Source organism: Hippocampus zosterae, chromosome 12 (genome assembly GCF_025434085.1).
Source record: "Hippocampus zosterae strain Florida chromosome 12, ASM2543408v3, whole genome shotgun sequence".
NCBI classification, from domain to species: Eukaryota; Metazoa; Chordata; class Actinopteri; order Syngnathiformes; family Syngnathidae; genus Hippocampus; species Hippocampus zosterae.
In genome coordinates, this window is record NC_067462.1 from 7080253 (window position 1) to 7097072 (window position 16820).

Here is a 16820-nt window from a genome sequence, read left to right on the forward strand (position 1 = left end):
ACCTGTGAAATTGCTACAAACCATCCTAACCAACCGGCCAAACGATACAAACAACAACCAATAGAAATTACCCATCAACGGATCCAAACCAATCCGTCAACTTGATGCAAGCCAACCTTCTAATGGTACAAACCAACGTGACCACTGCAATGTCAACTGATTTAAAAAAAAAAACAAGCGATAAACCATGCGATAGAAACTAAGCAATAATATTCTGCTCCGACTGTACGTGTCCACAGCTCCTCACGTCATCTACAAGACTGACAAGAAGCCAGACGAGCCGTGTTCCATCACGTCCTCCCTGACTTACTTCCCAGACGAAGAGGACAGCAGCGATCAGAACGTGACGGCCGCCCCCCGAATCCCACCCTCCAACCTCACCGTGGTGACGGTCGAAGGGTGTCCGTCTTTCGTCATCCTCGACTGGCAGAAAACCGATAACGAAACTAGAGGTACTGCAAGAACGTTGGCACGGACTACTTTATGACAGATGTCCATTTAGTTTTTTGCATATAAACCATTCTAGACTAAGAACAAATAGAAATGACTGTACTTGTCATGTTCAGAATATGAGGTAGTATCAACAGCCAAAGGACCCAATGGAGAGGAAGTGTCCATATTGACGACAACGAACCAGACGCACACGGCGGTGGAGAATCTAAAACCGGAAAGCAGGCATGTGCCCGTCTCAAGCTCATTCAGATTTTAACATTCATATTATTCGTCAAAAGTCGTCGGCGCTAGATATGCCACGTGTCGGCGTTCCTGAGTAGATAAAAAAATCGATACTAGCACGTCACGGTGAGAATCATTTGTTGCTTTTCACTTTGCGATGGCGTGACTGTTAGGAAAGACGGGGAATAAAGGAAGTGATAACGGTCGGAGAAGAGCGGTAATGCTGGGACTGCATTCAAATGTCATTTGAAAAGGGGCTTACCGGTTTAGTTGCTACGTCTTGCGTGTTATCAACCCTCTTTGTTTTTCCTGACATCTCTCATTCCTCCGTCATTGTGATGGATTACATCGTACGTTTTCCAGAGGTTTTATCTTAAGTCAATTATGTGGCAAAGCTGCCAATGCAGATAAATAAGCACAAACCTCATCCCACCACACAAGTTGAATTTTGCACAGAAAACGGCTTTTATTTTGAAGGAGTGAGAGATACTGAATAACAGAAAACCATTTGTACCATTTTGAGGGGTTTTTACTGCAGGCTAATGTAACCAAAAACGAATCCCAAACCAGAAAGGGTGGAGTGGGTGGAGGGTTTTTCAATTTGCATCTGGAGTTTTAAGAGTTCACCATAAGTATCCCCTGGGCCGCTTTTTGCCAGGATATCTTAAGCTTCACAGCACGTGGAATAACCATCAGCTGTTTGACTACAGTGAGTGAGTCACCGCGACTCACGTTGGCTCTGAAACGGCGACAATTTCAGGAGGGAAAAAAAGGGGGAATTTCAATGTCAAAAATGTGCCGAAGGTTCGGTTTATCCGCGGGATTAATTGTTTCTGTCTTGTTTCAGTTACGAGTTCAAAGTGACACCAAAGAACGAGCTGGGAACGGGACCATCCAGCGATCCTGTGACTTTCAATACGGAGTCAGGCAAGTTTTACTCAATACCATTTGTAGACAAATATATTGTAGAAAATATTTTAAAAAAAAACAAAAAACAAAGAGAACGCGAGAGCAACTGACCGAGGATAAATTGCACTAGGAAAAAGACTAATGCATGCGACAACACAAGCGCATTTTGTGTTTACTTATGTCCTCTGGCTAATTATTATTTATTTTATCATGAGAAACTTTTAAGAGTGATAAACATCAAAACGAAGAAACGTGGGTTCTTGTCGTATAAGGCAGACATTGCATGTTAGACATGACAATGACAATTATTTCCCTTCGACATGCAGCGGACCCACGAGTGAGTGAAAACGTATCAGGTAAACGTTGCCCTCGCTTCATATCATGATATTCTGATCACATGTTTTTTTCTTTGAAATTCAACATAAATGTGCTTTAAACCATTTTGAACAGGAAAAGATGCCCTCTGGACGCAATTCCCATTTAAGACGGACGCCTACTCTGAATGCAATGGGAAGCAATACGTGAAGAGGACGTGGTACCGAAAGTTTGTGGGCATCCAGCTGTGCAACTCCCTGCGATACAAGATCTACCTGAGCGACTCGCTCAATGGTTAATACAAAATTCGAGTCATACTTCCAAGTTGTAAACGGGTTGCCTGTTGTTCTTTAACGCCAATTAGCACTTTGGCAAACATGAGGTCACGCCACAATGTTAAGTGCATCCATGTTTACTTTATTAGTCCTGCACAGTCTGCCTCGGTTCGTGTGAGCTCTATTGAGCTATTTTTCTGTCTCTTCAGGGAAGTTCTACAATATCGGTGATCAATCGGGGTACGGCGAGGACCACTGTCAGTTTGTGGACTCCTTCTTGGACGGGCGGACTGGGACGCAGCTGTTTGCTGACCAGTTACCATCCAGGCCAGGTATTTATGAGCAATGTGCATATTTATTTTACGTGATCATTTTCCACCGAGATCCCATTTCCCGCCAAGATTGTTTTCCGTTGCGATTCATCTAGCAACTATATAAACCGTTCTACTGGGTGATCCCGTTCAATCCAACCCCCACAGGTTACTTCAGAGCGCTGCGACAAGAGCCGGTGAGCTTCGGCGAGATCGGTGGCAAGTCGCATGTGACTTACGTGGGATGGTACGAATGCGGCACGCCTATACCCGGCAAGTGGTGGTAACTCCACACGCAGTCCAGAAGAAATTCTGGTTGAAGAGTACCAAAGGTGCCTAACATGAAGGTGGTTCGGCTCCTTTTCCTTGTTACCAAAAATCTGTGGTGGGGAACCTTAACCCACCCTCATTTTGATAGTCCTCTGAGGGCCAAACTACATTTGTGAAGAAAAAAAAACACGATTGAACAAATGTATTATTAGATATTATTGGGATTTGTTTGTTCGATGTTCAGTTGAGGATTTATTTTCAGAATTACATGGCGGGCTGGATGAAATGCTCTCGCAGGCTCGATATATGGCTACCAGGCTGGAGGTTCCCAGCACCTGCCATAGACACTGTAGATTAGGGCAAGGGAGGGAAGGGGTGTCTAAGGTTGCTACGAGGTATGAACGGGTTCAAGAAACACATCCCCAATGTTGTAAAAGTGTCAAAATGGATGCATGAGTGGCCAAAATGTTCATTATAGAGACATTGTTGGGAAGCTGGCTCCCAAAATGTATGATACTATTTATCAAGGGATCGTTACAAGATTATAGCGCGTGCTTGTGCATTCCAGAGGACATAGACTATACACACACACACACACACACGCAAACACACACACACACACACACGTTAACCATCTGGATACAGAAACAAGGTGCCACTCACATTATGACTGTACATTTGTACAATGCAAACTACAAGCATATATGACACATGCGAGACTGACAGTTTGCTGTTCCTGAGGAGTTGCTCGCGGTTGCAGATTGCACAGTATTAACTTTTGTTTATATATGTATATGGAGTGATTTCTTTTTTTGTCTACCAAGTTTATAATTGTTGGAAAGATTTTAAAGTTCAAATTATTGGGAAAAAAAATGTGCTTCTATGATGTAGTGAATGGAAACATGCTAACTTTTCTCCAATAAGGCAATTGCATAGAAATATATTTGTTGAAACATTTTGCAAACTGTACATAATTTTCACATTATTTCTTACAAATACTTTTGTGTTGCAACTTGTAAACTATTTACAATCAATAAATCTTGTTTTGATATGAACTGATACTAGTTTCTGTGTGATTTTAAAGGCTTTAGAATGGATGTTGTTCAATCTTTTCCCTAAACATGGGAAATGAATTGGGCTCAGGCTTTAAGACAAACGTCTTCATGCTAAGAAAGGTAAAGGCTAAGCAAGCACTTTGATGATAAGCAAGGGGAGGGGTCTGAAGTTAAGCTCGAGTCAAACTACGGCCCGCGGGCCGGATCCGGCCCGTTGGTCTTTTTAATCCGGCCCGCCGAAGATTGGTGCACGATTAAGGTTTGATTGCATTCATTTCGTTTGGACTTGCAATGACAGGCATTTCAACACCAGGTGGCGCAGTTACTTCAAGTTGCAGAGCATAGGGAGGGAGGGGAAGACGAAGAAAGAGGGAGAGAGTAATGACCATGAAAGGGAAAGTGATATGTATCTGATTAAATGAAGCGGGTAACAAAGTACGAAACATTCAGGAGACGCCTGGAGTCGGAAAGACTCAAATCTACGAGACTTTGAAAAACAAGGAGGCGATTCTTACTCAGTCTGATTCTGGCAATTTCCATGCTCAGAGTGAATTGCTTGTGGCTCGAGTAAATGAACATTTCCTAGAATGGTTTGATTGTTATCATGTTAAAAACTTTCCGCAAACTGGACCGCTAATAAGAGTCGGAGAGCAGTCAAATGTGTAGAGCGTGAACAACAGGGGGCTCAGTCCACATCCTTGAGGAGAACCAGTGCTGAGTGTGATGGTGGAGGAGAATGTTACATTATTACTGGCATACAAAGGCATTGTGCTATCTTCTTTATTTTCTATTTCTATTTCTAACTTTTGGCCCGGCCCTCCACAATATTTTCTGCTTCTCATTTGGCCCCCCAGGGAAAATAATTGCCCACCCCTGGTCTTGGCGCTAAGCTAGGTATCGGCTAATATGTCAAAGCTAAAAAAGGTCAATGTTAAAACCGTTTATTTCAGGAATTATGAAGTCTAAGATCTAAGCTAGAGAAATGTTAAGACTCTGCTCTTTATGCTAAGCAAGGTAAACACTAAGGCTAAAGTATTTTAGCAAATGCTAACGCTATGGTCCTTTACAATTAATGAATCATAAAGGATAAGATCTTTGATCTACTAAGGTAGAGCATTCTTTCCCGAAAACTTGAGGCAGTTCAAGTACATTTTTTACCTGCTTACTCATGTGTGATCAGTAAATTAGCTTATTTTTTTAATTTTTTTTGGACAATGATTATTTGAGATCTTTTGTTGCTGACCAACTTCTGCCCTAGTCAGCCCATTACTCAGTTATATAGAGAAAATGTGAATATTTACTTACCAACTCGATTTAGAGTTGTGCACCCCGCAAATTTCAGATTAGGGACCACTATGTCCTAGAGAAAAAAATAAGTTAGTCAGGAGCCCAGAGCTAACGTCAAGTTTCGTATAGAATAAAGGGAAAGCAAGATACAGGCTAAAGTGACAAGTCTACAATATGAGCCAAGTAAAGTGAAAGCCAAGATTGCCCAGTGCATTATAACTATCGACATAGATATATGTGGGTGGTACTGGTAGCATGATATTTAAACTTATGGTTTCATTTGAATTCAATGGAACACATAGGCTGCATAGTTTAAATTCGGCTCCAGAGGTAAACCGTTTCCATACTTAACAACTCGTTCATATTTTTCCGACCATTACGTGGTCAAATCCATCAGAGATGAGCGACTTCAGGCTTGGAAGCTGAAGCTGCGGTTTTTCGATCACTATTGAAAATGTTCTTTAATAAACGCTTGATGCTCGATTGCCCCTCACTCGCTGAGACAGTTTGACATAGCAGAGACCGCACGCTCCCTCAAAACACAACCAAGCTGCCACATGCTTCAAAACAGGAAAACAAAATATAATACCGGCGGCATTACATCAGTCTTCCAAAATCTACTTGGGAGGAAAATGGAAAAGAAAAGGCCAAGACAGCAACACGAGTGTTGGAAAATACGAACAACGCAGCTGGGTCTCAATCATTTATTGTGTTCAAGAAAGAAAAAAAAAGTTACAGTTTATACACTAAACGACTAATCTCATGTGAAGAAGTCATTCGATTTTTGTATATTAGTAAAAACTGGTGATAAGACAGAGAAAGAGTGAAGGAGGGGTGACCAAAGGGAAACTTATGTATTTCACTTGGGATTGACCCTGCCCGTACGCCCTCACTTAGCAGATTTCCTCATCATGATTAATACAGACATTGTGGTGACAATAAAAAGACAAAACTGGAATTCAGTTAGATGGCCAGCGCAGTAAGTCTTAAGGATATGGATGTCATTCACGCAATGATGTAAAAAGAGGGATAAACAGTCCGTTTTGGTCTTCCAAATGCGTGCAACAAGAACAAATACAAGAGGGAAAAGGATGGCGAGATGAAATAACACCCCCCCAAAAAAGAAGTCAGAATTACAACAACAAAAGGCCAGCGATGTGTTGGATAGACTGCATACAAACACTAACCATCAGACTGGGGAGTTTGCCTGCTTCGAATTTGGATTTTATATTCATATGATGCAGAGGGTGGGAAAAGAAAAGTCAGAACCAGTCCAATCAATTGGAGCCACGAAGGCTGATGTATGGATCTTTCATGAGCACCTTTTACCGGTATCCAGGCCCTGGCTGAGCATAGCCCTGACCGTAGGGGGGCCGGTTCCGGGCGTATGGGTTAGCAGCCCCAGGCGGAGGGGTGACCGTGCTGCCCGGAGGCGGGGTGTATCCCGGACGAGGTTGGTACCCGGCAGGCTGGGAGGTGGGCGGCATGCTGTAGTTGGCAGGCTGTGATGCCTGGGAAGTATAGTTTTGGGGAGGAAAAGCTCCTGGTGGGTACTGCTGCGGTCCCTGAGGAGGATGAGGATGAGGCTGCTGCGGCTGCTGGCCACCCTGGTAGCTGGGGGCCGGGGCCGGCGGACCTGCGGCCGGGGCTTGGGAGGAAGGGGGCGCGTAGTTCTGGAACTGCTGCTGTTGCGGCTGCGGTGGGCCGGGTTGGGGGGCTCCTGGCTGGGGGCTATACCCCGCTGAGAAAGCAAAAACGATTGTGCTCACAGATCATTCGAACAGGGGCACCCGCCATTGTTTTCAGTCAGCTTTCAGGAAGGACTACAAAGACGATTTAATGTTCAGAAGCTGAAATTCGTACCAAAAAAAAAAATCAAAATGATAAATCGCTGATCAAAAATAGTGATGAATTTTGCTTAGCGATGAATCATTGCATGTGTATAATACAATGACATTGTAACAGTAATTTTTGTTTTGTTTCATCATTTCATGAACCAAGGCTAAAACGTCGAATGCAATGAACTTGCGTACTAGCATTTTGTATGGGTCATTTGAAATTCATCATGCCAGAAACCAGTGTGTTCACTATAAAACTCTGATCCTTACAACTGTTTATGTCCTAAAATGGTGTTGAAATGTATCATCAAGTGAACCTTTTTATTTGGAAAATGTTCATTTCACCATGTCCCAAACAGCTGTAAAATACATACATGTATACTAAAATAGTGAGGCATTCCAGCTGCATTCAAGGAAAGGCCTACATGATTATAAAGCTTTCCAACAACAATTTTTATATCGAAGTTTAGAGTTTCATCATGCGGTATGACGCAAACACAATCCAATCATGTGACGATACAGGCACCTTTTAGTCAGATGATGAAAATGCAGGTACTCGACAAGTATCTCAACACGAGGACTCCGGTACCGTTGTCACTTACCAGGATACTGCATTCCATACTGTTGAGACGGGGCACCCGGCTGCTGCGGAGGGTATCCGCCTGGGGCCTGGTACTGCTGGTACACTTGACCTAAACGTAACACAAAAGAGGAAAACTGTCACCTTTGAAATGTTCCTTAACGCTGCATTTGGGGCACTCGATCTTAACGCGCCATTGAAGCTTCTGTGATCGGGCCCCCGGGACATCCCTAGTTAACAGTGGTGAACTTTTCTTGACAGTAAAGCCTTTGGGGGGGTTTTCTTGTTGATAAACGTGTACACGTCACAGATATCTCCCAGTGGCCTCAAGCATGGGAGCGGCGTGTAGATGTCCCAAGTTGTAGACAAACAAGATAATTGGGGAGGTGTGTTTACCGGCTATCAAACACACATGGACACTGTCGGCTTTGCATGCGGCATCTCTCTCGGCAGACATGTCTACATTTGCAGACAGTGACTTCCTGTTGCACTTGAATTAGCCATGACTTCACCAGACCACACTGCCTACGTGCACATGTGCAGGACGGCGACCAGCCGCGCCAGCCTTCGCAAAAGTACGCGTGCCTCCTTGGAAATGAAAACCGAGAGCAGCTCAAAACAAGCGGCGGCTTTTAAAAGCGTGAAATTTGTCGGTTGGTATTTTAATCGACTTGGGAGTTTTTCCCATGGCACGGAGGCTCAATTGATAATCAGCTGCGGAAAGTCAGAACCTTTATTAAAACAAAACGACAACAAAAAAACTGCCATGTTCAATTAAATCTGATAAGGCATATGCTGCACATGCCCCAGCAGACAAATACTGGAGGTTGAAGTAAACCGATCATGCTAAAAGTAAGGCGCACAGGCACCGATGTGGCGGCCATGTGTTGCGGAATTTAACTTGAGCAACGCTATAGTCATTATGGTGTGCGAAAACGTGTGCGTGCGTGTTTGTGAAATTGGCCGCCATTCATCCTTGCCGCGGTCTCCGCTCCATCAATGCTGTTATGTAAGTGCCACAGAGAGATCAGAGGCTGTTATGAGACTTGCGACCCTGTCGGCATAACAATGTTTTCACCTCCAATTCACAATATGTTTTACCATAAACATAACATGAATACTGAGAGGTGTCCTCGTGTGACTTGTGTCACAAAAGAAGATTAAGTCTGAGTTTTCCCCTTCGATGTGAACCAAAAGATTCAGCAACATATCTCAAACTCAATTTTTGGGACACGCAAGCACACAAAATGGTAGTGTGAATGCTTCTCTCTTAGCATTCAAATTAGCATTATTTCCATGTTCTACTCTGCTCAAATCAATATTGACTCAATGAATACGACTGCATGGCACTCAATCCGTCTAACTGACACATTTATGCTCGTTTATTTTTATGTGTGGTTTTAGATGATGTCGTTTTGGTTTTCCTGCAACTGTCTAGATTTATTCTCTCCGAAGAACGACATATCCAGCAAAGCGAAACTCCTCAGTGGATTCGTCTAACGCTCCCTGACGCTGAAGGCCTGAACATGCCTTTGTGAGAAAGCAAACACAGGGCTCAGTTTAAAATAAACATTTTGCACTAACCATATACAAAACATGAACCATCTCAAAAAAGACTGGTTGAGCGGCAGCTCCATTTGCATGTTGATGCTTTTTATTTTATTTTTTTTCGCAGCACAGATGTAAATGGCTGCCAAGAGGTCCACTCACTGGGATCTGTCTGACAACAGATTGTAATCTAACCACGCATTCAGCTCATGGCTCTTATTAGCAGCGTTCTAAATGCAACAAAGCAACCAAGCACAAGTCTAAAAATAAAACGCGGCACCATTTGAACTCCTGCACTTCAGCTGGAAAGCCTGCTCTAATGATACGATAAAGATCAAGGAATGGAAAGTTCTGTTGACAAACTACTACGACAATCAGGGGAGGAACCTATCTTCAAGCAAAGAAATTCCCATAAAGATAAGGGAAGTGATGCTGAACATCTGGATCGCAAAGGGACTCGAGTGAACTTCGCACCTCATGCGCTAGTCAGTCGCAGCTCGAATCTGCAAATGTTGGGAGGGAAAAAAAAAATCCAAAACAAAACATTCATTATTCATTTTTGGGAACATGACGTGGTGACATTTTGGCATCAAATGTGACAGGCCCCGAGATCTTAATCCACTATCTGGAACGTCACATAACCAAACCCAGACAACGTGATCGTCAACGCGAGCCAGACAACGCGTTGACGATTTTTGAAACGGAACTTTAAAATCTTTGTGGGTGGTGACTTTGCATTCACACAAATATATGATACGGTACAATCAAACTTGTTGGCGTTTACATGCATCTTACCATCCATGCCAGCTGGGGCTGCCTGCTGCCCTCCAGAAAAGGGAGCCTGCGCTTGGTGAGGCAACCCTGGCTGAGGGACTGCGGATGAGGAGGAAGCAATGCTATCGGGGGTCCCTGAGCGCTCCTCTGGGGCCGCTGCTGCAGGCGGAGCTACAGATGGCAAGGAGAGAGGGACAGCTGAAACAAAGCCGCAGCAAACACCAGCTGCTCGACTGCTTATCAATGCGAACTGGAAGTTGCAGAGACTGCTGGATCATCGTATGAGATGATTAGGATGCTTGTGCAATACCTGGGGACTGGTCCTCGCTCAGACCAAAAGCTGAGATGACATTCTTGTTGACTTCATCCTGGTTCTTTAAGGGGTCGAAGGCGGACATGCTGGCCGCGCTGACTGGGGTCACATGCTTCGCAGTGGGGTCTGTTGTCGCCACCTTGCCTTCACGTCCGTCAACTGTATCTAATAACGGCAAAAAAAAATCTATAAGAATAAATGTCTTAAGTACCAGCCCCCAAAAGGAAAATGTAACGCAGTGTGGCAATGGATGTACGTATATTGCAGCACCTGTGGTGTGGATTAGAAAATGGTTGGATGCCGTTTCATTGTTCCACCAACTGTCACAAAGTGGCGTTTATATTTTCTGTATTAATCTAGTATAGCCTCTAGCCGTGATTTTGTCTCATGCTGTTCTTTCGAGTGTGCTTTGTGGAAAGTGTGACACAGACAGGTCGAGGCAGGCCTCCAAAAATAAAATCCTCCACTTGTCTGTAACATTTGCAGTGGTTTGTGTGATGTGTGGCAGCCAACAATAATGCAAGTTTTTTTTTAAATTTAATGCGGTGACGCAGACTTGCTGCTCTTGGCACTTCGCTCAAAGCAAGATGGTTTGCATGCTGATTTTCAGCTATTTAGCCATGCTGTCTCCACATGGCAATTGAATCAAACACAAGCTCTCATGCAAAAAACCTGAGTGATATTTTTGCTGCATGGTGAGAATCAGAACCAGAATTTTAATGCTTTTTCACAGCAGGTGAAAAATTAATCACACTAAGGGGAATTAGTTTCACCAGGCAAGAACTTCAAAAGGACATTTTGCACATTTACCAAAGTAGACAATTTCCCGGCCTCACTAGGCTTCCATTATCGACTCCTCTCTCAACCAATCCTCACGTTCCTAGCTTACCCGGTGAGGGAGAAGCATACTTTGCATTTTGATAGATAACAAAAAGATTGCTGACAAACACATCAAGCCTAACCCCATCACCAACATGGATTGACTGCGACAATGACAAATCTAAAATTCATCGGCTTTGTTTTCTGTGTGGTTTACCGCTTTCTAGTGCTGTAGCGGCCACGTCGGCCTCTTTGGGGGGCTCAAAGCTATCCAGGAGGGTGTTGACTTTATTCCTCAGCTCGATGAGCTCCCTGCGCAGGTACTTCACATGACTGGACTCCAAAGGCCTCGGCTGACCGTTCACTGTCGATGACAACAGATGAAAGTGCTGAATCTGAAGTGGCACGGTAACTTCCAGATCAACAGAAGGAAGTTGTCAAACGTGTCCATCAGTCAACAGAGTCACGAGAAATGCTTATCACAATACCGTGTGCGATGACACATTCTAACAGCCGTTCACATCTAAACAGAGGACTCACAGAAGAAATAGAATGATTTAACGGTCGTGCGAAATAGTAATTGAATGACGTAGAAGAGAAAAAGAGTCGCATCCAAAAGTTACTGAAAGAACATACTGTATTTTGACAACATTGAAACACATTAACAGAAAAACTTTTAAAACATTTAAAAAGAGAAAAATAAGAGTAATTAAAGAAGGGAAAAAATATTTAAAGATGTTTAAAATAACCGTAAAGATATGTGGGGGGGGAAAATAAGTGGATTTAAAAGCATTTATATTTGGGGTTGACTTCACTTATTTTATATTTCTCGAAACACTTTGTTTGGAAAAATAATACTGCACGAAGAAGCCAATTTTATGCAAAAATCATTACCAGGTAAGATTTTTTTGGTCATGTGTTTATATTTTATTCCCCCCCTGCATATTTTGATCATCTTGCCTGTCAGGGCGCTACTTTGATTGGCTATATTCCATTCCTGTCACCGTCCTCAGAGTCATATTGCTTGAAAGTAGGTGGCTTTCACAGCCTGCGTGATAAAAGCTGGAAAGAGTTTTCACCACAGGAAGGCATCAAGACTGGTTAACTCTTATGAATGGCAATGTTAAAACGTCAATTAAAACATTACATACAACAAGTACCAAGTAAACATTTTAGGAAGTGACAGTTTGGATTACACTGGAACTCCTGATTCCAAATGTAACGGATCACAATGGGAAATAAGGTTTTAAAAGTCAACCCTTGATCGTGGTCAACCTTTTGGACACCGCTGTCCTGTAATAACGACTCGACCATTAATGCATAGTGACAATTTGTCGCCTGTTCTACACGCACCTTTTAAGCACCCTCATTTTCCCCACTTAAAAGGAGATAATGGGGGGGGGGGGGGGGGGGAATTCCACCAACAGAGTGAAAATGAACGCCAAGACTGCTGGACATTCCTTTCTCACACACATTCTCTTTTTGAGTGGATAATGCTGAACAGAAATGTTCAAGGTCAGAAGGCACTGCACCCAGATGCCGGCCTCCTTCAACTATTCTCTAAGCTTTGACGCATGTGAGGGGAGCATTCGTGCACGTGAGGTTGCGACATGTGACGGGCTCGGGCTCCGCTTTGATTGGAAGGAAGAAAAACTTTTTAACCACCACCCACAATTTTTTTTTCTTATGGTAAATAGATTCCTGGCTAATGGCGGCTGCTCGATGACAAATTGACTGGAAACAGAGCACAAAAAACTTGCACGCGGTCCTGTCATCAGAGACGTGCAATTGCACGTTGCAGTGTGTTTTTCAGCCAAATGTTTAGTTTGTACGATGCTACCTCATTCCATGACATCATAATACGACAGGCAATGTTTTACAGTGCCAAGGATCCATCCTCTACCATTTCGCCAGTTCAATGTCACGGGAGAGTTGAAATCTATCCACTTTGACTTGAATGACTCTCAGGGCACACCCCGCGTTGGAAAGAAAGAAAAAAGTAAAAACACCAAGTACAAACCTACCAAACTATGATCAATAACGGCACAACGGCATCTTGTCTTGTCTTAGTGCTTGCTCCTTTATCAACGTCACAAAGAAATATAAGTGAAATGCACTGAAACAGTCGACGAGATCAGAATCCAAGTCCTTTGTTCACTGCAATTGATAGCAACCGCACGAATGAAAAGCAATGGCTGAACAGAAGCAACGCTTACACATAACTGCGAATCATCTCCATGTGAGATTGAAAGACTAACGCAGGACAATACTCGTGAGACAACTGCTTTAAATGACTCGTTTACGATATAGTAATTTCCCTTTTTTTGGTTGTATTTTTTAGACACACACACACACACATACACACTTTGTCCTATTTGTTCATGTAGCAGGAGACAAATGCTTCAATATTTGGCTGGGGGCAATAGTTTGAACCTAGAGCTGCACTGCCCTCTAGTGGCCAGCTGCAGTAAATTAACTTGAACGATGTGAACTTACCAAACAACGTTAACTTGAGAATCCTACTGCACTGGATAGCGAAGGAGAGGTCAGAGCTGTCGAAGATGGTGATGAGGTCATCGTCTGTACATATATATAAAAAAGAAAAAGAAAAAGTGGGGTGGGAAAAGATGGTGAGTGAGTGTGCAGCAAAATAATATTCAATAAATACAACACGCATGATTTTGGAATGTGGGAAGAAGTTGGAGTAGAATAACATACATACATTGGAAGTGAGACTCTACGAAGACACCAACGATAATTTGGGTCCAGATTAGAATTGTTCAAACATTTTAGTTCTCTTGCCGGAATTAAACGTGGCCCTCGAGGGCAAGCTAAGCAATCCTGAACGCGAGTGAGAGGACGTGACCCACCTTCATCCTTGTATTTGATGGTGACCTCGTCGCTGCTCTGCAGTTTGCCCCTGAAGACACGCTGCATCATGAGCACCAGCTCATCGTAAGTGATGTCTTCATTGTGGATCGGGATGCGTCTGATGTCATCGCCCAGCTGGGCTTTAATGATCAGCTTCCCGCTCAGGTCGAGCTGGCCGTTCATGGTGCCGTCCGTCCTAACTGCTGCTCCAACCTCCTGACAGGGAAGGAGTGACAAACGGCCAATGGTGACATTTACTCAGATCAGCAACACACGGGAAAACGGTCATAGCATGTTAGCAATGGCGATTGCGATGACTTGTAACCACAAGACAGGTTGGTCAAGAATGTAGATGCATGGCTGCCGACCACAATGTACCCCACGGGGCACAGTTGACAGTTTTGCAGCTGACAATATTTGTCTTGTTTTTTGAGTAATTCTTCGCCTAAAAGCATAATTACCTAAGTAATGTATTTTGCCTTATGTCTGTGTAGATTGTCAGTCATCCAGATCATGTTAATCCACAAAGATCGAGGCAACTGGAGACTTTGTTGAATTTCATGTTTTGTTTTTTCAATAATTGCTTTGCCAATAAGGACATGTGACGAATGTCCCCCCCCCCCCACACACACAAGCCATCCATGCAAAATAACAATTCAATTTAAAAGCATGTTAACTCAACAGGTCGAACTTGATCAAGATTTAAAATTTTAATGCACAATCAATGAAAATGTAAATATTTGATTGAATGTTCAGTTAACTTTTATGCACCCAACCAACCCATTCAAAGATCAAGAAAAATAAAAGCAGAGAACCATCCAAAAATTCCTACGACGCCTCATTCAAACACTCGACTGAAAAAGACCCTCTCCCAACACAAAAAGTGCCATTCAACGTGCAACTAAAAAAAAAAAACAGCACCTTTGTTCAGGTTCAAACATGGCCTCTACTTTTTTGCCAAATTCTTTCTACCAATCTGTCCTTCATTTTCAACAGTACTTACATCAAATTTTGTCTGAATCGTGCCAAAATGTTTTCTCCTTGATTCGTACATTATATTCCCATTAAGAACCAGCCTTCAATTTAATACATTTCTGGTTAGGGTTACACATCACATTTAATCCCATCATTTCACACAGAAAAGCTTTCAAAAGAAACAAAAAACCTTGAATGACTGATAAAAAATTATAAACGGGAACTGCTCAGTGTTCTTCAACATTCAAATGTAAGTTCCTTGAAGCCTGAGAATTTCTGTTGACAACAATGACTATGTCAACACATGAAAGCAGCCCAATGGCAGTGTGCTCAAGGTAGAAAACAGATGAGGGGGGAAAGGACATCGATATTAGCACGTTTAGAGAGTAAACTAGTTGGCCCTGAATCAATTGGATCCTTTGCTCGTCGCATGCTATTTGTACAAAGATGCACTAAGGCCACACTAAAAATGAGGTTGTAATGTCCCAAGCATAAAGTTGCATTAATAGGAAAATAACAGTCAAGACATTGTTGCCGTTTAGGACGAAACAAGTCCTCGAGCAATTTGAGTACCGTATTCTTCACACCAGAAGGCACACTTGTAATTAAGGGGTAAAAGTTTGACAGATTGAACCAGAAATATTGCCTTACTATGGCAGGTCACAATTAAGGAAAAGATACTGTGATGTGTGTGTGCTGCGTAGGTATTCTTGGATGCATGACACACTATAAGACGTGCCAATTGTTTTCTCATCTTATGTGGGGTCTCATATTGTAAAGATTAATTACGATATTAAACTGAGTATTTATGCACTTAAGTGGCCTTTGAGGAACTTGACGGAAAAACAGATTTCCTAATTTCGAGATGACAGTCAATCGCACAAATCCAATCACCCGACCGGGAGAGAGGCAGGTCAAATTTGCTCTTGACGACACACGAGTCTAAGGGTCAAGCATCATCGTGTGAGCTGGCGAGCACCCATACGTGCTAATGCACAGACTTTGACCTAAAACTGATATAAAAAAAAAATAGTAATTCGTCATGGTGTCAAGCGGCGGTTAACTCAAACAACGTGACCAGTTAGCAACTGCGCTCACGGTGGTGTTGTAAACTGGATGATGACCAATCGGACATCTCCAGGGAGGCTCTGCGTTGCGTTCTCGCCAGATGAATAATTGCCTGGATGCTAGGGATTGGGCTGCGGCTAACATTGACGTTAGCAAGGGGGACAGCCGACGTCCATTCTCATCATCCATGTGAACGTAAATATTTCGAAATGGGCGATCGACCACTCGACACTGAACGAATAGAGACGCCCGAAGTTGAACAGGCCAAGTCATCTGACCGTAGAACAGATGCCGCTGACAACTTGTGACGGTGAAAGTTCGCTTGGCCTTTTTCGCAGCACTGCCAACGATGACAACGCGATGACACTGCTTTAATATGGCATACCTGGAGTATTAACGTATTCAACAACAAAAGCCAGCCCTGACTGACGTCCTCATTATTGAGCGGCGATGAAATTAAAATGAAACATGTTCGGTTACAGCTAGGTAACAGACGGGTAAACACGCTTTAAAATAGAAGCAAAACCTCCCGTTGTGCGAGTCTTGATGGTGTCTACCTTGACTTTCAATGAATCCCAAACACTTGTTTTAGCAGGCTGGCCTGTTAGCTTGCCGAAAATGCGAACGTATCATTAGCCGGCTAGCTAGTTAACATGTTAGCTAGCAACACCCACTCACACAATACACCGCTAACACGTGACATTAGATTCCACACAGACAATCCGACGACTCGCTAGTAAACCCCTAGAATTTGTTTTACCTTGTTGTGACAACGGAACAACGCTGATTTTCACTCGCTGCTCCCAAATCGTGAAAAGTGAAAGAGGGTTGCTAGCCTAGCAAGAGCCGGATGACATCAGGAAGTGTCCCCGTTCAGCCTCAGCTGTCAACCTGTACGTGGCAGCCCTGCCGCGCATGCGCCCAAAGGCCATTTAAT

The 16820-nt window shown here is 43.3% G+C and overlaps 2 protein-coding genes across 8 annotated transcripts in view; one reads left to right on the plus strand and one right to left on the minus strand.

Moving 5' to 3' along the window:
- The window catches only part of LOC127612173 (target of Nesh-SH3), a 22239-nt gene extending 18425 nt beyond the window's left edge, over window positions 1–3814 (plus strand). For all 6 annotated transcript variants that reach the window (XM_052083123.1, XM_052083125.1, XM_052083124.1 and 3 more), the window contains 7 exons: window positions 240–452; window positions 567–675; window positions 1523–1602; window positions 1911–1940; window positions 2035–2193; window positions 2384–2506; window positions 2654–3814. In XM_052083123.1, the coding sequence (XP_051939083.1) occupies window positions 240–452; window positions 567–675; window positions 1523–1602; window positions 1911–1940; window positions 2035–2193; window positions 2384–2506; window positions 2654–2772 (833 nt within the window). In that variant the 3' untranslated portion in view covers window positions 2773–3814. The remainder of the gene's footprint in view (window positions 1–239; window positions 453–566; window positions 676–1522; window positions 1603–1910; window positions 1941–2034; window positions 2194–2383; window positions 2507–2653) is intronic.
- Window positions 3815–5787: 1973 nt separating this feature from the next.
- On the minus strand, window positions 5788–16802 carry tfg (trafficking from ER to golgi regulator). 2 transcript variants are annotated; one of them, XM_052083132.1, is made up of 8 exons: window positions 16644–16802; window positions 13840–14056; window positions 13466–13549; window positions 11187–11333; window positions 10148–10309; window positions 9859–10008; window positions 7538–7627; window positions 5788–6838 (listed from the first exon to the last, which is right to left on the minus strand). In XM_052083132.1, the coding sequence occupies exons 2-8, from the start codon at window positions 14021–14023 to the stop codon at window positions 6423–6425; spliced, it is 1233 nt and encodes a 410-aa protein (XP_051939092.1). In that variant the 5' UTR covers window positions 14024–14056; window positions 16644–16802; the 3' UTR covers window positions 5788–6422. The 2 variants fall into 2 exon arrangements, with proteins under 2 accessions (XP_051939092.1, XP_051939091.1); XM_052083131.1 differs by having other exon boundaries at window positions 10148–10315.
- Between the last annotated feature and the right edge of the window lie 18 nt (window positions 16803–16820).